We start from the raw sequence: 22385 nt of genomic DNA, 5'->3' as shown, positions 1-22385 counted from the left end.
TGGGCTTCTGGTGAAGTCATGATTTGGCCAGCTGCCCAATTAGGAGACTCTGGACCCCAGCATCAATATCTGTAAATTTATTGTCCCAAAGAACGAGGACAAGGTGAAAATAAAACACCTACAGCTTCTCTACCCAGTGCTTCCAAAACAGCTTTCTTTCACAAGGGGAAATAGTCCCTTTAACAAAGAAAAACCGCAATGTCAAGGGATTGCACTTCCCCAAAATCCCCAGCCACTCAATCCATGCAGAGCCCAACCTTAACACTTGAAGTTCAATCCTATGTCCAGTGCCAGGAACATAGGAGAAAAAGTGATATGCTCAAGTGGTGGAGTACACAATCACTAGTGCACCACCCAAAATTATCAGTGCAGACCAGCTGGCTTCAACCAATCTAACACACATCCCCTTACGTCCAGCTGCCGAACCTGAACTGGGTCCACTTATGCTAACTCTGCAACACTAACTCAAAGGAAAACAGCAGCTTTCCAAGCTAACATGATCAGTGCTAACTTCTCTGGGTGCTCACCTCCTGTCACTTGGTTGACACCTCCACTGATCACAGCAAAGTTGCCAATTGGCTCAAAGGAAGCAGTACATCTCCAATAATGTGAAAACTAGATTTGATTACTTCACACCCCCCGCACCTGGAGAGGACCTCTCACCTGGAGCATTGGTCTCCTTATCCAGGATATACCTGTCATGGAGGGAGTGCAACAGAGGTTCACCAGATTTATCCCTGGGATAACAGGATTGTTGTATGAGGTGGAATTGAGGGGACTGGATCTGAATACCCTAGAATTTCAAAGAATGAGGGGTGACCTCATTGAAACTTACAAAATACTTACAGGGCGTGACAGGCTGGATGTAGATGCTTCCCCTGGCTGGTGAGACCAAAACCAGAGGACATAATTTCAGGATAACAGGTAGGCCGTTTAAGACTGAGATGATGAGGAGGAATTTCTTCACTCAGGGGATGGTGAATCTTTGAATTCTCTATCCCAGAGGGATGTGGAAACTCAATCATTGAGCATGTTTGAGTCAGAAATCGATAGATTTCTGGAGACTCATGACATCAAGAGATATGGAGATAGCACAGGAAAGTGGCATTGAGGTAGGAAATCAGCCATGACCTAATTAAATGATGGTGCAGGCTCCACCGGCTGAATGGCCTACTCCTGTTCCTATGTTCCTACATTTCTATGATCCCTCATTCCTTGACCCAATAGAATGCCAGATATCCAAGAACACACTAAAATCCACAGCTTTCTCAATGAAAACATAAGCACAATTATGCCATAAACCCTATGGGATCATTGCGCTCCTCTTGTAAGTATAATGCAATCAAATAGTCCATAAAATACATTTAGAAGTTTATCTCAACAATTACCCAGTTTTATATGCTTCTTCAAGCCGTACCAGCTCATAGTAAATCATTGCACCAATGTGTAGTCAGCACCGATCAAAAATGCACGTGCACACACCCCGACATGGGCACATGCACACTCTGAGTACTGCACTAAGGTGTTAGCCTATATTGTGTGCTCAAGCCTGTGCAGTAGGATTCGAAGCCCCAACCTATTCCAGAGCATGGCGCTGAGCAGGAGCGGATTGACAATGAAACACACCATGCCATGGCATGGGGCCCCCAAACAACAGGGGGGCCCCCAAAATGAATAAGTTTCAAAACATTCAAACTGGGTGCGTGAACTGATGCTGCATTCACAAAGTTAAAAAGGGAAGCGCCGAGTAAATGAGTTATTTTTGGGACCGAGTCTCATGTGTGGTGGGATCAACGAGCACCCAGGGTGGTCTCAGCAATATCTCTGCCTCTGATCAGCTACAAAAACATACCTGAAGAAAACACCTTTCAGATTCACTCACTTCACTGACAAATGATCATTTCACAAAGCGGGTCTGTTTCAGTCTCTGTCAAATCTTCACAATGTGAATAGTAAGATTCCGCTATTCCACCAGGAAAGCAATCCTTAGAAAAGGAATTTGAAGGGATTGAAATGCTCAGAAATTATATTAACAGAGAGCTAAGAATTGCTCCTTTTCCAACCAGATTGCTGCAGCAATTATATTTCCCCCTCTCCTTCCATATACACACTCTCTCTGATGCAAGGCATGCCACTGACTAACAAGCCTAGCTAGGGGCACACAGTGAGCTAACTCGCTTTAACCAACAACAGTGAAATCCGTCTGCTCCCCTCAGCCCATGATCGCCAATGCAAGTAAGGAGCTCACTCACTGGTTCTTTATATGAATAGCCAGGGCTACAGGTTAAAGGCGTCAGTAGTGACTCCGGTGCTAGCAGTCTAGCCTCGGAGTCAGACGGTTGTGAGTTCAAGTCCCACTCCCGTCCAGACAGACACCCCACGGAAATGCTGACCTGTCAGACCTTTGGATGAATAAGATCCCATGGGGCTATTTTGAAGAAGAGCAGGCGAGTAACCCTTTGTGTCCTGGCCAATATTTATCCCTCAATCAACATCATACCAAACAAATTCTGGTCATTATTACATTGTTTGTGGAAGCTTACTAGGTGCAAACTGGCTGTGGCATTCCCCACTTCAAAAGCTTTGGGACTTCTGGTGGTTGCTACATAATTGCACATCTTTAAATTTTGGTATGGCTATGAGGTGGTTTTAAAAGTACCAGCCCACCATGCTGGAGGAATTGTAGTCCACACACATACTTACGGCTAGCTTCTTACCTCATTAATGCCAATGACAGAAAATAAATAGAGACAGATTCGCCTGGCACTGCTCTGGGCTACATCCTATCAGCTGCTGCATAGTCCCATCTTCAAAATCATTCCTTGGCTCTCGCTCTAGACATCCGTGTCCAGTGCAGAGACACCAGAAACTGGATTGGAAAACAGACCACGTTTGAATGTTGGAGGGAAGATGCCGGGCGGTCCCAGGGCCTCATTCTCCGCATTCCCATTTTCTCTTAATAATCAGCAAGCTTTAATGGGAAGAGGAGTTTCAGCAAAATCTTAACCAGTTTGGTCAGAGGTTGAAACATTAACCTCGAGCAAAGTTTTAATCTGATTTTAATGTAAATGATTGTAATACACGAAACCACAAAGGCAGCTCATGCTTTTTCACTGAGTGACACTGTTATGAGATTTTCCAGTGAGTGATGAGGTCTCAGTAAAGTGCAATGTTTCTCAAGTCCCCTAAGCAACAGATGTGCTGTTTTACTTCTGCAAACTGTTGTCACTAAAGCAGGACTCCAGTCTGCTATACCAACAGACAACATATCAATGTTCAAGTGAGCATCGTCAACTTCCTTCCTACCTGTTGACACTCTCATTCCCTCTCTACATATAATCTGTCCTTGGTTTTTGGCTTTTCTTGTCAGCAAGTTCCATGTTTGCTCAACTCGCATTGCAATATTTACCATCTTTACCATCATTCAGATTTCAACAAAGCAATTATTCGCGTAGGCATGTTTTTACAAGTGAAGAAATACTGATCAATTTTTGCATTTTTTTGGCTTCAACATTCGGGTCCTGGGGGTGGCAGTTCCATCAAGATGGACAATAGATGGTGTAACTGACCATGTCAAAGGCTGAAGCAACAGGGGGAAGGGAAAGTGAGCCACAATCACTGCTAATGTTGCTCATGTTGAAGAATTTTGGTAATTTACAGCATGAATTTATCACCTTCTAAAGAAACAGTTTGGTTCAACAAAGGACGGAACACAGAATTGTTAGACTTGACTGTTCATGACAACAATCTAGGAAAAGTTGACTAAGCTCAAATGTTTTTATTGCTTCAGACTGCTTAGGAGGTTAGCTGAGACAATGTAATTTTGTAATGATAAAGCCTATAGAGGGTTTGAAAGTCTGTGGGAAATTTTTGTAAACATCAGAAGCTATCACATCAGATGTCTGAACCATGGGAAAGAGAGGGGGAAAGCAGGAGCAGCTTGTTTTTTCCAGTGTGTATGGTACAAATGCAGAAATTCTAAAGTGAAAAGAGGAAACAGACTGGGAAACGGACTAGAAACTATACCAAGAAGGATGTCAACAAAGTTCCCCAAAACAGAAGAAATTAACCATTTAGAGTTTTGAGTTGTACTCCTGATTTAAGCATACATGCACTTTTATCTACAAACTTAGTGTATTTTATTGTTAATAAAACTGATCGCTAGAAGACTTTGTCTGATCTTACTCCTGCTGACACTGGAAAGTGAACAGAGTTAAAAGAAAAATCCACAATTGTCTTTGGATTTAGGGCATTTCTGTGTTGTGTGTGGGGTAGGGTATGGAAACCCAAATAGGATTGCTATGGGAAGAGATGAGCATGGGTCAGGAAGGTTGCAAAAGTTTCAAGTGGTTTGGAGAGGGAAGTAGGTTGGAGATGAGGCAGTAGTTAACAAAGGCAGAGGGGATGAGGATGCATTTTTCTGAGATGTGAACTGATGATCGCAATTTTAAAAAGTGAGTGAAACAGTGAAGGAAAAGTGGCAACCCCTTACAAAATCAACTGGCATGGGGGGCCAGAAAGGGAATATTGGGTGGTCAGCAGTTGAGTGGAAATGAGTTCAGGGGAGCAAGATAAACTTGGAAAAGTCTTCAATGTGGGACGAATGAGTAACTGGTGGAGAAACTAGAAAGCGGCCAACAGACAGAGCTCTGGCCTGGGAATATCTGGCATGGTGAGCAAGCAGAAGTGGGGGAAGCAGCAGAGAGAAAGTTGAATGGGTGACCTCTCTGTTAGTGACATAGTAATTCACCCTCTCCTACAAGTGAGGATTAAACCTGGGTCCAGAAGTCTTCTAATTACAGCGCTAACAAGCTCCTTACAACTTTTATATCTTGTAGTTAGGCCAGTGGGATTCTATTAATCCTAATTCCAGGAATCAAAACTTCAACTTTCATGAAGTTGAAGACATTTTTGTTCAATTAAATGATGGATCACAATAAATAATGACATGATCTTACCTGGACTGTTAGTGATAAACTTGTAGGCCATGTGGGCCAGTGGAATAACAGTAAGCATACAGTTATCTCCATTAGTCTCAATGAAGTCATGCCTGGTTATTGCAGTTGGATCAATATGATGCTCTCGAAAAGGTCTTATAAATGCCTGTAAACAAGCAAAAAAAAACTTCATCAGAATGCTGGACTTTTACTGCATATATTACAAATGCATTAACCAAAGAGTGACATGTACATTTGCACTGCATCTAAATCAATTGTTCCAAAGATAGGCTGCTTAGAAGGAAAGGGAATCTGGTCACAATAATAAATTATTTTTGGAAGCAATTTTTGTGAATATGAATTAGGGTAACATGAAACACAATACTTTACAATTATGTACGTGACACCTCTGGGCAATAAAATGTTCTGAGAGGCCCCACCCAACACTCCCAACCACCAAGCATTATACTTCCAATTGATACAATGTCTGTGCTCAGCAAGTGTTGTGAAAGTCATGATGACTGGGCTAAACTTGTCCCCATCATAATTCCCTGGGTCAGTCTAATTAAAATACTGGTGCAAAATTCAGGTGCCAGGAACACGCCAAGTTCAGAACTTTCTTGCCGGGATTGTGCTTCTGCAGCATATAAAGGCCGGCAGCAGCTTAAAGAGCAGGTAGGCTCAAAAACAGATATGCAATAAAGCAACAAAGGCTTTAAAATGTAATGTCTGGCAGATGTGCAGGAGCAGATCTGCCACCTGCAACTGTGGAAACATTAGTAAATGAAGTGAAGCAAAGGAAGGAAGCTATGTGCAGGGCCTCAAGGAGAGCAGCACAGGGGGAACAGAAGGAAGTAGACAGGCCTTGCCATCAATCCTCTGGAGCAAGGACAATGCCCTTGACATCCCACATCCCCACCAATCACCCAGCCACGTTCTTTCATTTCCATTCTTACACACATCCACCCCACTAAAAACCTCACTTGCAATGCAATTGCATGTCTCATCACTTTATCATCGCACACGTTATGAGCTGCATGCTGACCAGAGTTTTATTTGCATGGCATAGGACAAAAGAAAATGCTTACCTTTTGCACTCTTTTTGCAGCGGCAAAATATGCCCATAAAATTCAAAGAGTGAACACTGTGGCAGCTGGTGGACACCCAAACCTCTGCACTTTGATCTACGATGGGGACATCTGTCCCCAAGGAATTAGGCCAGAGAAGAGTGCATTAGGTGGCACACAAGACAGCTATTATTGACACATCTGGACAAAATCATTGCTGACCAGAGGGTCAGGATATGCCAGGACTCAAGTGAAGTGGCTTTTAAAAGGAGGATGTTTAAAGAGTAGCATATATATTTGCAGGCATGAAGGAGCCATAGTCGACAGTGCCCTAAAGATGACTTGATTAGAGTTCACTACCTGCACATGTTTGGGAACACACTCCACTGTGTCCTATCCTCCCTGTTGTTTTCTACAGGCTGGTACTATCAGGTAAAACTGCACCCAGCCATGTGGTTATGTTTTTTATCATTTGCGATTCAGCAACAATTTGCATTTATATTGCACCTATAACATAGTAAAACGTTGCAAAGCATTTCATACGAGAGTAACCATACAAAAATTGACATGGCATCAAACAGAGATGTTTTGTCAAAAAGGTAAGTTGACAAGGCAAGGTGAGGCAAGGTGGAAGGAGGTACAGAGCATAAATAGCGTAGGTCTGTTCGCACAACTGCTTTCTTTCTGTGCTATAAAGTTCTGTTTTTTAAAGAAGCGTCTTAAGCGGCAGAGAGGTGGAGAGCTTTATGGCAAGCATTCCAGAGCTTAGGGCCTAGTCAGCTGGTGGCATGCCTCCTAATGGTGGTGGGAAGGTAGGGATTGAGGGGCGATGCATGTACAAGAGGTCAGAGTGGATGGAATAGTGAACTTTCAGAAGCTTGAGGAGCTAGAGATTATAGCTATGGAAGGGGAAGACACGGAGGGATTTGAACATGAGGATGAGAATTTCAAGATGACTGCATTCACTGACTAGCAGCCAATGTAGCTCAACAAGTACAGGGTGAATGAGGAATGATGAAAGATAGCATATGGGTACCTCCTCTTTGAGCTTAAGTTTACAGAGAGCAGGATTTTGCGTGGTGGTGAGCAGGGGCGGGGTCCGCTCGCTGACGCATAAAATGACGTGCGGTGACATCGGGGAGAACTCCTGACATCACCGCACCCCATTTAAATTTTCAGGTAGGCGGGGACGCAGCAAAATCAGCTGTCAATGGCAATTGAGGCCATTGACAGGGTCAATTAAGTAATTAAAGGACCTGCCTGTCCAACCTTAAGGTTGACGGGCAGGCCAGGAGCCCCATTGCGAACTAGAAAAATCATGAAGCCCCATCCACGGATGGGTGAGGTTTCATGTAGGTTTTAAAAATTTTAATAAAGTTTTTGTGAAAATTATGGACATGTCCCAACTCATGTGATATTGCACATGAGGGGACATGTTAGGGAAATTTTACTTTTCTATTTTTAGGTTTTTTACATTTTGAGCCAATCTCCCTGAGGCTGCACTTAGCCTTAGGGAGATGAGTGCACTCTTTCATGCACATGCGCAAAAGAGCGCATTCTTGATTTTGGGATTCTGCCCCCCCACCCACCCCCCACCCCAAAGGAAGCGCATGGCGCTTCTGTGCGGATGTCATGCTGGGCGGGCCTTAATTGGCCTGCTAATGTAAAATGGCACCCCACCCCCCCAATCAGGGGCACCGATTGGAAGTGCGCCTGTGCGTGCCCGTCCTTCAACTTCGCCCCTGATGGGGGGAAAATTCAGCCCAGAGAATGGAAGGTGGGAACCTGGCCAGAAGAATATTGTAATATTTGAGTCTAAAACTAAGAAAAGCATGGATGAGAATTTCAGCAGTCAATGGGTGGAGACACTCATATTGGTAGTCTTAATAATGGAGAATTTATGGGATCAGGGTCACAAGAGTTTGCAAACAGTGCAGGAGCTGGAAGAGAAGCCACTGCAGGAGATTCCCTGGATATGACTGGATAGGCAAGAGTGGCACCAGGTGAGGACAATCTCACTCAACTAGGCAACACAGGAGATATGTTCAAAGAGGATGGTGTGGTCAAAGCTTGCAGACAGATTGAGAAGGAGAAGTTGGATAGTGCACCACAGTCACATAGGATGTCACTGGTGGATTTGATTATGACTGATTCAGTGACGTGACAGAGCAGAAACCCGTTTCGACAGGTTCAGACATGGAATTGCAACAATATTTGCATGGATTTGGGAGGTGTTAATTTTCTAAAGAACGTGAGAGTTTGGGGAGGTTGAAATTTTGGAACTGGACTAGTCTTCGGGAGATCAGTAGGACCAGAAGCAGAACAAAATTGGAGGATTTGTGTGACATTTGCATAAGTTGCATTAATAAGATGAGAAATTGTGTCCATTTTTCAAAGTCCAAATCATCTATTTACAGACAAAGAACAAAAGCATTCCCAGCACTGACACCTGGAGTACAACGCTTTATCGATGGAAAGAATTTGTTCATAACTGATGTTAGGCTAACTGATCCACAGTTATCCAGATTATGCTTCTCTTCCTTAAACAAATATCAGTTACTTGCCCATTCTCTTCATTTAGTGTACAGTGAGATTATTTTTCACTTGGTATACATTGATATTATTGTAATAATTTTCATATCTGCATTCTTCCCTTGGGCAATAGCTTGAGGTAGTGGAATGATTTGCAAGCTGATTAACAGTCTGAGGCCACACCAAGAACAGCTCTCCTACAGTTGTAACCATTTTTATACTGACCAATAGGGAGATTAGACCTATAAGGTAGGTCCAACTTAACAGGTGGGAAAGGTACCACTCAGCCAAAAGCTTGCTCCTATTATTATTAATCTAATTGCTCTCATTGCCAAATGCACTGAAGTTTTGCACTACTTCTCCATTGGAACACAAGTTCATATATTAATCCAGAATCAAATGACTGCTTTTTTAGTGGCCATTGATTCCATACAAGGCAGCTAAGTTAAACTTTAACAAGCAATCAAGGAGGATATGATGTTGTTAGCCTCTCAAGTAGAATTAATTAAAGTACTTCTGCATGCACTTTCATGAACTGATGAACCTTACAATAGCATCATTGAATCTCTTCAATCCTTAGCTGAGCCAAAAGTGAATCCAAATCGTACTTTTGAATGTAGTGGGGGCAGGTAGTGAGGTGGAGAATAGAGTTGTTTCCTGGCACTCCAAACTTTAAATACAGAAGACTGGCATGTATGACTCTGCAACCATTGAAAATATCTGTACCTATATCTTCCATGAACTAGGTGAGTACCCTTCCGTAAGTAGCAAATTTTCCATTAAAACGTAAGTCACTCCAAATACTTCCTACAGGCTTGTGGTATACACAAATGTATTGATTGATTTGTCGATTAAAATAATTCACAATCCTGCTCACAAATATGGTTTGCTATCTTGACATTTTATGTGCATCATTTGCTCAAAGTGTTGAGACTGGAAAGAACTGTGGCATAGCGAGTGCATAAAGTAATCTGTATTAATCTGGGCAATCAAAATATTGAGTGAAAAGTATTGCATCTTTACTCAAAGCACGAGAGAAAATTGGGTGCACATTATCATTGTTATACAGAAACTCTTGTACCAGATTCCTCACTGCAACTTATACAAGACTTGGGCAGTGGCTTCTCAAATGGCAGTGAAAAGATTGAGCAGAAACAAGGAATCAGGAGGCACATCAATGAGGATAACAAATGATGAATGGAGAAGAGGGAGTAAACAAATTGGTGAAGTATGGAGGTCATGTGATACTCTTCTGCAAAAAAGTTCAAGTCACCTTCTCCCTCACCTTCCTGCTTTGAAATGGAGCATATCCCTTTTGCAGCAATTCTATTTTAATGAATGTATTTACTTTTTAAATGTCACTATGACAAAGAGGTGGTGTTCTCAAAGGAAGTTTTCAGCCAGCCCCTTAAGAAAATACAGAATATAAAAAATGATCTATGAGTGCACAAAGGGCAAACTAAAAGCAGAAGCATGTTGGAGCCCATAGAACAAATAATTTCAAATAGAGCGGAAAGACAAACCGAAAATTTGAATGTCAAAGAAAGAAAGAAAAAAAAGGCCATAACAGTACAGCAATACAGCCCTAGTTTGATCTGTTCCAACAATTCAGCAAACTTACGATAGGAAAACATTCCTCAAGCCAGTTTGTTTTCAGCTCAACAGAGGCTGCATTTGGTTTGTGTCAGGAGTCACAAGACAAATGCCTCAGAGTTTATGCAGACGTCTGCCTCCAGTCAGTATTCAGTATCTGTCCAATAAACAAGGTCAAATACTGAAAGTTGTTATTCCAAATCCCAATGCAAGTAATAACTGCAGCATTTAGATAACTGTAAATGTTATGAGGCCACAAAACCTCTTTCACCACCCCCATGCATTATGTACATTTTGCTTTGCCATTGAATCTATGCAATTGAATTGCCATTGAATCTTAAGGGAGATGGTTTAGCACAGATAGAGCACAGAAGAAAATAAAGTTCTTGACAGTGTTCTTACCCTCAAAAGGTATGGAGTCAAAACAAAGACATTAATTCAATATCATTACTCAGCCATCCAACTCTAACCAGCTGCATTCCACAAACGCCTCCATCGTCGCTATAGGTTTGTTACATAATTTCATCATCTACCTCTATCCTTAGCATTGTCATTAAAACCTTCAATGCTATTCTTCAGCAGGCATTTATCCAACACTTTTATGACAATCAACCTAATATTAACTGCTTTTGTTGATTCTATTTTACATGTTCATGACTCTGCTAGTTGAAAAAAATTCTAATCTGCAGTCTTGCAGGAGGCTCACTATTTTTATGCTCACAATCTGTTATGTAGGTTAATCAGTTTAAATTATCCATCACTGAGTTGGAGCCTCCATCTCAAAGTTTTCTTCCCTGAAATAAGCTCAGTTGTAGAAGTTTCATCTTTGCAACTCTTCTATGAGCTCTATCCAATGTATCAAACTCTTTTTGAAGACTAATGTCTACAATGTAACACAATATTCAAACTTTGAATTTACTGATGAGTTATAAACGAGGGGTAAAAATAACCCATTTTGACTAATAATCAAATATTCTCGATGTATCTGAGCGTTGTTGATAACCTAGCACAATGACTGACCACTTATGGTACATGGCTAATAACCAGACCAAAGTCCTTTTCAAAGTTACACCAGCTATAACTCTGATCCAAATTTGTAACTAATGCCAACTTGTATATAACTACAAGTGGAGTCTAATTGTTTGATGGTTGGACCCTATGTGCGAAAGATTCTAATGACTGTAAGAACTGCTGGTACAGTTCTCCGAGGCAATTAGGGATCACATCAAGTCCCCACTGTGTTAATCCAATGTGCTGGGAGGCTTTAGTGAATATAGTGCATAGCTAGCATGCAACTTCATTACTCAGTGTTACACTGTATGGTTAAGTGGCTTAATTTATAAAGAGAGCACTGGCAAAAATCCCATTCTGATAAAACACAGGCATTTTACCTAAAAACATTACTTTCCAGCTATCCTTATGGTACCAGTGATCTAGACTTGCTGAAACCTGCTCCCCACTCTGGTGTCACAACTGATTTTATTCTCCTGCAGCCTGGCAGTTAGTTTGCAGCAATAAAATCCTATGGGTGGAATTGTGGCCGGCAGCAGCACTTCATTTGGTATGAATGAAAAAAGTCAGTTTCCAGCTAGCAGAAAATAGTTTGGATTTCTGTTCCTGGGGTGGGGTGGGTCGGAGGGTGTTAGTGAGAAATGCGGAGAGGGGATAGGTGAGACAGAGGCAGGACTGGGGGAAGGGTCAAAGACTGTCCATGAAAGTTTGAAAGCCTGTCCTGGGATTGAGGCCACGCTGCCAGGGGCATATTTAAAAGGCTGTAATAGGGGCTGTAAGGACCATATAGAGGGCGCTGCATGGCACACGTTTTGGCCCCGGTCTTGGGCAGGGGAAGGCCTCTCTGGGCAGTGATGGTTGTGCACAGAGTGGTGTGTACAGCATGGTCAGTAAACTAAGACATTTGGTCCTGGGGGTTAGAGTCATGGTTTTGGGAAACATAGGGGTCAGTAACATTCAGGGGACGTATCTGGATTTTGTAGGTCAGAAGGCTGAAAAGTCATGGGGGAGATACTTCACAGTTTCCTGCTCAAGCCAAGGAGAACAGGGTTCAGCTGAGTGTTGGGTTCAAGGGTCTATTGTGCAATGAACAAGCTTTGCTCTTTTACTAATGGTGGGCATTCAGGTGAGAATCTATTAAGACTTGGTGCTGCAGTGCGGTTGATCTTAATGGCTATCTGATCCTCAGAGAGGGATGTGAAAAGGGAAGGAGGGTCAAACAATCAAGGGCTACAACTGCTGCACAGAAGCTAAATGGACACTATTTTCCCATTGCACCGGTCACAACTTACAAGGCACCATGCTTACAGTCATGACTTAAGTACAAGACTAGAGTATCAAAAGTTAGTGTCTAGATTACTAGAGGCGAGCTGACAATGGCCTATGCGTTATAGAACATGGGTATGTATAGTGATCCTCATCAAGACCTCATTGTGAACCTGCAGTCATCCCTAAGGGGGATGCTCAGTCACATGTGGCCCTCCAGGATGTTATTAGTCTCCAAGGGGCGGTCTGGGGAATGCCACATCTAGACGGAGGGCAGACCAAGGGCGTGACACTGGATCCCTTGCTTGGAGATGGAGGAGAACCATTCAAGGGGAAGTAGCAATGATGCTACTTGATGATGTGTCAAACCCAATTATTCGCAGATACAAGGAGTGAGAATGCAGGCTACAGGCAATGCAGCCTTGTTGACAGCTGTAATTAGAATGAGAAGGGTCCACCACCAATTGGCACAGCTTCAAAAGACAGTTGGCCTGAGGAGCAAGTGGCAGTTGGACCACAGGTAATCCCAGATGCTGTTGAGGAGGTAAAAAAATCCAGAGATGTGTGGCATGACCAAGGGTGTATAGAAGACACGGCTCACAAATGGAGATGAATGAAAGACAGTGCCACATGCACCTTCACTTGTCCAGGGATGTGGTAGCTCACATTTGCCACCTTCTCCCGGAGGAACTAATGCTGCCAGGATCTGGAGGGCATCCCATGCCAGTTGCTTTGAAGGTGACTGCTGTACTGAACTTTTTTTGTCAGCAGGACCTTCCAGGGCTCCACTGGGGATCTTTGCGCAAAATTGCAATCGACAACACACATGCACAAGGGAGGTGATAGATACCCTTTTCAATACAGTTGACCATTGCGTCCAGTTCCATATGGATGATGCAAGGCAGGCTGCCAGAGCTGAGAGATTCACTTTGATCTCAGGTTTCCTGCACACGTGGCCTTGAAAGGTCTCTGGCAGCAGCCAATGACATTCATAAATGGCTATCTTAAAGACAAAGACATAAAAAGCTGCCATACACACTGACTTAGTACAGTCCCATCACCCACGTCCTCACTATGTGGAGTCACTTAAGGACATGTACTAAGGGAGTACAAATCATATTCCACAGCAGCCACATGTTGCAATGACTACTCTCCCTTCCAAGAATGACCCTATCATTAGGGCATAAGATGACTAATGCTGCTTTCATGATCATTGAGAGGTTTCTGAGCTTTCATGAGATGTTCAAGCTGAGAATTAAGGTGTTGTTGCGCCCTATGCACTGAAGGCTACAAGTGTCTTTGGTGAAAACCTGTCTTTACCTTAAATCTTCCTGGAATCTTGTAGCTATAAGCTTGTCACGGATGCATCTGCCTCATCATGCCCACGCATTGGAACCCTCATGCGCCTTGTCTGAATCCTCGCCCTATTCAGAGCCATCCCCTTCAACATCCTCTTCATCCAAGGGGACACTTTGCTCCTCAATTTCTACCTCAGGCAACACACAACCTTGCATTGCCAGGGTGGGGTATGACAAAGGCAGAAAAACATAAATGTCTTTCGCTCATCTCCATTTGTGAGCCCTGTCTTCTATAGACCCTTGCCACACGTCTTTGTAGATTGTTTCCCTCCTCAACAGCATCTGGGATTACATGTGGTCCAGTTGCCACTTGCTCCTCAGACCAATGGTCTTTTAAAGCTGTGCCAATTGGTGAATTCAATCTCTGAACGTCCAGCTAATTTGTGATCACAGAAAGCAGATCCTACATGTTTATGCTGGGTACCCAGGGAGCTCTGAAGTCTCTTACATCTTGACACATTCACAGGTGCCACAGATCTTTGAGGGACCTCGGTGCTTAGAGGGTTGGCTCCTCGGGGACAAAGGGTACCCCCAGAAGACCACCTGATGAAGCCCATTTGTTGTCCGCTTAGTGCAGATGAGGAGAAATACAAGGCTATACATTCCGCCGCAAGGTCCTTAAATAAAGCAAGTGCTTGGGCTCCTGAAGATGCGTTTCTGATGTCTGGACTGATTAGACGGTGCTCTCTAATACTCACCACAGAGAGAGTGTGTTTGCTGTGCCCTGCATAACCTTGTGCTGCTGGTGGGGGGTATGTGTTGCCTGAGGGAGAAATTGAAGAGTAAGGCATCTCCTTGGATGAGGCGGATGTTGAAGGGGATGGCTGTGAATAGAGCAAGGATTCAGACAAGGAACATGAGGATGCCACTGCATGGGCACGATGAGGCAGATGTGCCCGTGACAAGCTTATAGCCACAAGATTCCAGTAAGATTAAGGTGAAGGCAGGTTTTCACCAAAATAACTTATAGCCTTCAATGCATAGGGGCAACAACGCCTTCATTCTCAGCTTGAACATCTCACGAAAGCTCAAAAATCTCACAATGATCATGGAAGTAGCATTAGTCATCTTATGCCCTAATGATAGGGTCATCCTTGGAAGGGAGAGTAGTCTTTGCAACATGTGGCTGCTGTGAAAGGTGATTAGCACTCCCTTAGTACATGTCCTTAAGCAACTCAACATAGCACAGTCCCTTCACCCATGTCCCCACTAAGTCAGTGTGCATGGCAGCTTTTAAATGGCTGAAATGCTAAATCACACAGGGATGCACTCATGTCAGTGTGACATCAGCTCAGTAAGGCACAGGCCAATCTTTAAAACTTTGCACTTGGTTGTCTCAAGAGGGAGCTCCATTTGTCACATCGCCAGCTCTCATCAATGCATAATTTTTTTTTTTGTTCATTCATGGGATATGAGTGTCAGTGACTAGGCCAACATTTATTGCCCATTCCTAATTGCCCTTGTTCAGAGGGCATTTAAAGAGTCAACTGCTTTGCCATGGGTCTGGAGTCACATGTACCAGGTAAGAACGGCAGATTTCCTTCCCTACAGGACATTAGTCAACCAGATGGGTTTTTTTTTTAAACAACAACCGACAATGGTTTCATGGTCATTACTAGACTTTTAATTCCAGGTTTTTTATTGATTTCAAATTCCACTATCTGCCCATGGCAGGGTTTGAACCTGGGTCCCCAGAACATTACCCGGGCCTCTGAATTACTAGTCCAACGACGATAGCACTATGCCATCGTAGAGGCACCACCTTGCTACTGCCCCCCAATCGCTTTTCACACATGAGGACGCATTGACCTTTAACTCTACGTCATGCAGCGAAGTACTATCCTCAGAGTGTGCCCCACCAGGGTAATGGTTTGATGGGTTCAAATACTAAGGACCCTGCAATCATCAAAAGCCTGACAAGTTTCTGGCCTGGAAGACCTTTGCATTAGGGAGAAACCTGGCCCAGTCATTATTGACACAGCAGCCAATAACAACATCTTCCCTCCATAGAACCTGCTGAGGCCTTAGGAGATTTGCAATTGTATGGCTTTGAGAGCATAACAGTACGCAACATGTTCCAGCTCAAAGGCCAATCCATTCCATATGCCCTAATTCAATGAGTGCACTGTCATGCAATGAATTCCAGATCAATTTGTGAGCTCTACCTTTACATAAGGAGCACTGCTAAGCATCCATCCAGGTCCAACATAAGATCACTGCGGGGAAGGAGATGGCTTCATTAAGATGAGCCCACGCCTCTGACATCACACACTCATAACCCTCTTGCAGATAACTAAGTTTCCCAATCAATCCTTACTTCCCTAGTTCAGCGTCATGCGGGGGGAGAGTGGGAAGTCAGCATGGAATGACATTCAACCTTAAACGCAGACACGACATTTACCTGCAGAGAAGCATCGATGCCTACGGGCTTAAAGTCTAATACTACTTTTTTAATGAACTCCCGCTCAAAGTAAATGCTATTGCCAACTATACATTGGAGAAACGAATATAACGTTAGTCTCAAGGACAACTTGTGACATCCACAAACAGATATCAGCATGACAGCAGAATAATCGTTAACCTTGACGAGCATTTCACCAGAGCTCAAAACATGTCTGCCCGAGATTGAAGCCTATAGGTGTATTGGTCAGTTATCAGTCTCATAGACGACGTGCATTTCCTGAAGTCACAGATGTCAAAATAAAGGATACTCACTGTGCTGGGATTGAGAGAGAATTTATGCAACTGAAGATCCAGATGGGAGTTCTTTGTCGGCAGTGGAGAGGGGTCTACGTTTTGAACCCTTAAATGACTGGAGGACATTGAATATCAATTGAATCCATGAGACTTAGGCAAAGATTAATGCAACAAATATTTACAGAAGTGAGAAGTCAAAACAATGAGTGAACACTTGTGCCACCAGTGTGCATTCAAAACTTCCTAGGTTTTCTTCCCCTACCAATACATCTAGTTGCAGTCCTGACATATGCAGCAGAGGTGGAAGCAGCCTGCTGACTGCAATGCCCTGTTGTCTAAGATGACTTTGGCAGATGTCCTCTGGTGGCCATAAGCCTTGAGGACCCTGGCCTATGCATCTCCTGCTCTGGTGCAGGTGGACCCTCCTCGGCCTAACCTGGAGTTGATGGGGCCACTGGCAGAGGGGAGTTGGAGTGGGACAGCACCCTTGGAGATGCTCCTGGGGTGCGTGGCTGGCACTCCTCCTCTCTTTGGGTGCCCAATGGCCCCTCCCTGAATCCTTGAGAAGGGGCTTCTGGAAGGGGGAGGGGAGGGGGTGGGGTGGCGGTGCCCCGTCCCCCTCTTGCTTAGCCACTGTTGAAACCTACCCATGGCTACAGCGATGGTGTACAGACCCAAACATGAATCTGGCAGAACCTGCTGAACCTGGGTCTCTAAGGTGGCTGCTACCCTTCCAATGCGCTCACATACTGAGCTACAACATCAGACAGAACGTGGAATGATTCCTCCATCCTTCATTCCAGTCTGACGACCACTGACAACTCGGCCTGATGTTCTCCTGCTGCCTTTGCATCTCCAACATTTCTCTTAGGGTCAATTCCAGATGCTTGTTATTGGACTCAGCAGGGGCCTGGTCTCCAGCAGTCATCCGAGTGTCAAAGACCTCGACCATCACTGCCTCCACAAGCTATTGACACGTATTGGTGAGGTGATCACGAGATTGTGAACCCAAGCCCACTCTCTAGAACTAGGTCCCACCAAAGCACGTGTATCTGAGTTGATGGAAGGCACAGGTGAACACAGTGACAATCCTTCCTCGGAGGATATTTCTGCTTCCTCCTCAGGAGTGGCCTAGGAGCTAGGAGGAAGTCCTCCCCTTACTGGTACCTAGAATAGAGAGAAGAGAGGATTAGTGATCAACTAAGCAGGCTCATACATTAAAGATCACTCACAGTCATTGTCCAATGTTGTTGATGTATGCTGCATGGATCTTCACTGGCTTGTTGGGGAGGGTGATCTTGTGTTCCACAGAGGAATGATCCCTATCCTCACCAGCCAGCTCTGTGGCCTGCTCTTTCAACCATGACAGGATGCATAACTCCAGAGATCCCCCTCCGGTCATGGCTCTCTCCCTTTTGTTATTTGAAATCTTGAACTGCATAAAGACAAATGTATTGACTGTGAGCACAATGGATGAATAAGCAGTTCAAAAGCATGCATGGCTGTTGTGTCTGCTGAGCCCTCCCCAGTAAGGGATTTAGATGCTGTTTGTTGAGGAACTTACATGAGATGGTGATCTTAAAGTGACTGGCAGACATTCAGCGCTGATGTCCCATCCTTTGGTCATGTGTGACATCCCTGCAGCCTCTAACCTTTAGACTGCCTGATACCCTTATGAGGATGAGGGTTTGCAGTGAGTAGGTGTTTCACTTACCCTGGAGCAGGTCATTCATCCATTCGCAGCACTGGAGGACGGCCCTTCCCTGGGTTTCATGGGCACAAACCTCCTCGGTGTCCTCCTCCCAGAGAATGCTTGTCTGGATGCTGTTTAAAATATGGCGCCAGGACCTTCGACCCAACCCCGTGAGGTAATGGGTGACGGTGCTGAGCTCTTTGATGCATAATTAATGAGCTGAAAAGCAGAAGATCATCTGTGTTCAGCCGTCCTGCTGCCTGGTGGGAATCATGCCAACTTTCCCGACAGCAAAAGGACTTGGTCTCCAGAATGAAAAGTTCCGCCCGGCATCTCTGCATTCCTCAAATTATATCCAGTAAGAACACAATTTACCAAATTGTTTTTGGTTTAAAAATGTTTTCTTACTTGCACAAATGGGTAGAACAAGCTGAAATAGGCAAGAGCTGTATTATCAATGCTGCACTGCTCTTTAGTATGAATTTTAGCACGTACATTTTGGTAGGAAGTAGAAGGAAAGGCAATATAAAGGGAACATTTCTAAAAGGAGGTGCAGGGGCAGAGGGACCTGGGTGTATATGTGCATAAATTCATTGAAGGTGGCATGGCAGGTTGAAAAAGCAGTTAAACTAGGCAAATGGAATCTTGGGCTTTGGGAGTACAAAAGCAAGCAAGTTCTGGTAAACCTTTATAAAACACTGGTTTGGAGTAGTGTATCCAGTTCTGGTCCACTTTAGGAAGGATGTGAAAGCATTGGAGAGGATGCAGAGAAGATTTACGAGAACAGTTCCAGGAAAAAAGACTTCAGTTACCTGGATGGATTGGTGAAGCTGGGACTGCTTTCCTTAGAGAAAAGAAGGTTGAGAAGAAATTTGATGACGGTATTCAAAAGTATAAGAGCTCTGGGCAGGAGTACAGAGGGGTCAAGAGCCAGAGGACACTGATTTAAGGTGACTGGGGGGAAAAAAAGTGTTACAAAGAAAAATCTTTTTATGCTGCGATCTAGGATTTGGAATGCACTGCCCAACAGTGGGGTGGAGGCAAATCCAATTGTGGCTTTCAAAAGGGAATTCCGTAATCATCCGAAGAGAAAAAATTTGCAGGGCTACAGAGAAACGGTAGGGGAATGGGACTAGCTAAGTAGCTTTTACAGAGATCCGACACAGATATGATGGGCCGAATGGCCTCCTTGTGTGCTGTTACCATTCTACGGTTACAGAAAAGATGCCTATGCCAGAGATGTGCAAATAAGCAGATGTTAATCAGTTGCTACGCAAGACTTTAGTAGATGCTACACTTCAAATAGATGATTAAAGTGTAAGATAATAGGGGGGTATGATAAGCTGGTAAAATTCCTGTTCCAGATTGGATCACACAAATATACCTAGACTAAGAGTTTAGTTCATGTAAATGCTTCTGTTTAGTCACTGATTGTTATCACATTATTCAAAGCAGATGTCATTGTTTTCCATTGGCCACCTACCTGAACCTAACCAACATTACACTGTCACCAAAGGTTCCTCCTCTGCTGCCTCTCCTTCCCTCAGATTGCCCCAACTGAGCCACATGCCCAACATAGCCTTTTGTCTACCAGAGACCATAGGGAGGCATTTCCCATTATCCCCAAATAGACAGCTACAGTTCCAAGTCAAATCCTGGTCCAGTAGAACTGCTAAAATCACACATTTGAGTGTGAAGCATTAGAAAGTGCCATAAACATGTTGATGAAGGAAATATTAATCATTCTGAATTCTTGCCCCAGACAAGCTGGAGAAACTTTGGAGAGGAGCAGTTTAACACAGTTAATGTTGAGGATTTGTACACATGCAATGAATGATCATATCTTTGGGACATTAATTAATGGCCCAGATCTTCCACAATGCAGCAATCATCATCAGACTCCCACTTCACTCGAGCTTTTCAATTCCCAGGCAATGCTCTGCATTTCTGGTTGATCTTCGGAGCCAAGCTTTTCAGAAATGCAGAACATACAGTCCCAACTAAGAACTCCATCACAGCGTCATAGCATCAGGGGAAAGCCAAGCCACAACTTTTTATGGCACGAGCTGCCAGAAGGTAAATTTAAATGTTCAGTGAGAATGTTGGTGAATGGGCAGGTGGGTTGGGGAGGGGGTGTAGTCAGGTCAGGAAGGGTAGTCAGCTCGGCTGGTCAGGTCGGGTCAAGGGGTAATCAGGGTGATTGGGATTGGTCAGGGAGGTAGTCAAGTTAGTGGGGCGGGGGGTGGCTAGGATGGAGAAGTCAGAGTTCAGTGGAAATGATTGAGGGATCAGTTCCGTAGTTACCCAGGAGCTAGACCAGGATTTTTCTGTCTAACATTCCTTGGGCAACTACCCAGTAAGTCCCATGGAACTGTCCGAAGTCTCTAACGCAAGAGTCAGAGACTTTTGTGGAGCATCCAATGGAGTGAGGAATTGCCCATTGGGAGTTTGAACTTCCTGGGCAATTCCCACGGAGGTTAGGACTTCTGCATGGTCCCAATACGCACCACCTTGGGTTGATCGTCTACCAGAAGATCTGGGCCAACGTCTTTAAAAAAGCAAATATTGTTTTGAAAGAAACCCTAGGTATGGGCCTCCTTGGAGCAATGCCCTCATCCATTTCAGTAGAGCCAGCACACTAGAATAGCAAGGAAGAACCCCTTCAGGTAACTGAAAATAGTCAAGTCTCCATCTGGTATTTGACACCAGCAGGAACACTCAGAGGAAAAAGCAGTCTGTAAACAATGTCTGAAACTGTTATTGCTTTTCACTTGTTGCAGTTATAGTTTCCTGAAGCAACAGAAGCTGATGCTGTTAGCTATACTGTACAAATAGATAAAGATATTCATCACATAATATTCACTGCACAAAGTAATTAAATTCACTTTCTATTCAATAAAGGTGGAGTCAAGTTCAGCTCAAATCATTGGCATTCCAGCCTGTAATGTATACCAGTCTCTAAGAATGAGGCATTGCACTGGGGACTATTCTGCAGTCCAGGAGGAAAAAAAAAACAGTTCCATGTTGAACTTTAGTCCATTTTACCTTCATTCCTTCAAACATAGGCAGCATTGCTTTGGGGCCTATATTTCTGGCTTTTCCATGAAGGCATTTTTCTGAAAATTAATCAGCCCCACCAGCTGCATTATAAACATTTTATTCCCATCAATTATTTCCCCTGATTGCAAGATTGAGAGGCTGAGTTGGTAACGTGATCACATCCCTTCAGAAAAAACATGCTGAGTTATCCAGCGGGAGGGTGCACTGAGTACATGCAGTCTTGCCCTCTGCCTCAGCTGTCACTTTCTGAAGGAAGGACTCCTTTTCTAAGCCATTTTCTTCCTGTCCCCTTCTTGGGCCTCGTTGCTACACAGTACACAGCATCCCTGGAAAACAGAGTGGGGGAGGGGCAAACAACCTGTTCACAGGCCTTTGTCAACACTACTTTGAAATCAGCCCACTAGAGGTGTACGAGAATGGTCCAGTGTAATTCATTTTTTAATTTCCCATCCCTGTGGGGGCCTTTACTCAGTACTTCCCCTAATGGTACAACTGAGACAGGTACAGCTGACATAGTACAACTGAGATTAATTAGTGCCTGTTTACTACCCAATTAGATTATTGGATCTATAATAAGGATACACAAAACAATTCAAAGAGATCATCATCAGAAGTACATTGCAAGACAAAAACTCCACAAACCAAATTCAAGGCATCAAATATCGGCGAGGTTAATTCTCGCAATTTTTAGAAAACATCATGTTTTCAAACAATTTCAGAAACACAAGAGTCACATCATTGAAACAGTTCAAAAACAGAATTATTACAAAAACAATGCTTGATACAAATCAAGAGTTACAATGTTGACCTATGGAGTGCAGCTTGCAAGTTAGCCTTTTTAAAAGCTTCATCCTAACTTCCTTACATTAGAATGCTGCTTCTTGCAGCAGCTTTCAGCTGTGCCCTGTTAAGCCACAAGCTGATTTCAATTAATCTGATACAAACAAAATCTTTGGGTCATTTAAAATAGCCTTTCGAGAAAAGATCCTCTCAGCAAAGGGTCTTGCTCTGTATAGTGCAATTCTCTGTGGATTCTGACGTTAGCACACTAGGAGTCACCAGTATATTTGGTTCATGTCACTTCATGCCCAATTTACATTGAAGCTCTCTGAATTAGCGTTCGAGTGTAAATACAAGATCAGAAACATTTGCAGGGTGTGTGTGTGTGAAG

The 22385-nt window shown here is 43.7% G+C and overlaps 1 protein-coding gene across 2 annotated transcripts in view; it reads right to left on the bottom strand.

The window, feature by feature from the left end:
• Positions 1-22385, bottom strand: part of si:ch211-212o1.2 (uncharacterized protein LOC492735 homolog) — a 122609-nt gene that overhangs the window by 19899 nt on the left and 80325 nt on the right. For both annotated transcript variants that reach the window (XM_041191769.1, XM_041191770.1), the window contains one exon: positions 4959-5103. In XM_041191769.1, coding sequence (XP_041047703.1) covers positions 4959-5103 — 145 coding nt within the window. The remainder of the gene's footprint in view (positions 1-4958; positions 5104-22385) is intronic.

Source organism: Carcharodon carcharias, chromosome 7 (assembly GCF_017639515.1).
Source record: "Carcharodon carcharias isolate sCarCar2 chromosome 7, sCarCar2.pri, whole genome shotgun sequence".
Taxonomy (NCBI): Eukaryota; Metazoa; Chordata; class Chondrichthyes; order Lamniformes; family Lamnidae; genus Carcharodon; species Carcharodon carcharias.
The sequence above is the reverse complement of the archived record's forward strand: the minus strand, read 5'-3'. Positions and strand labels throughout refer to the sequence as shown.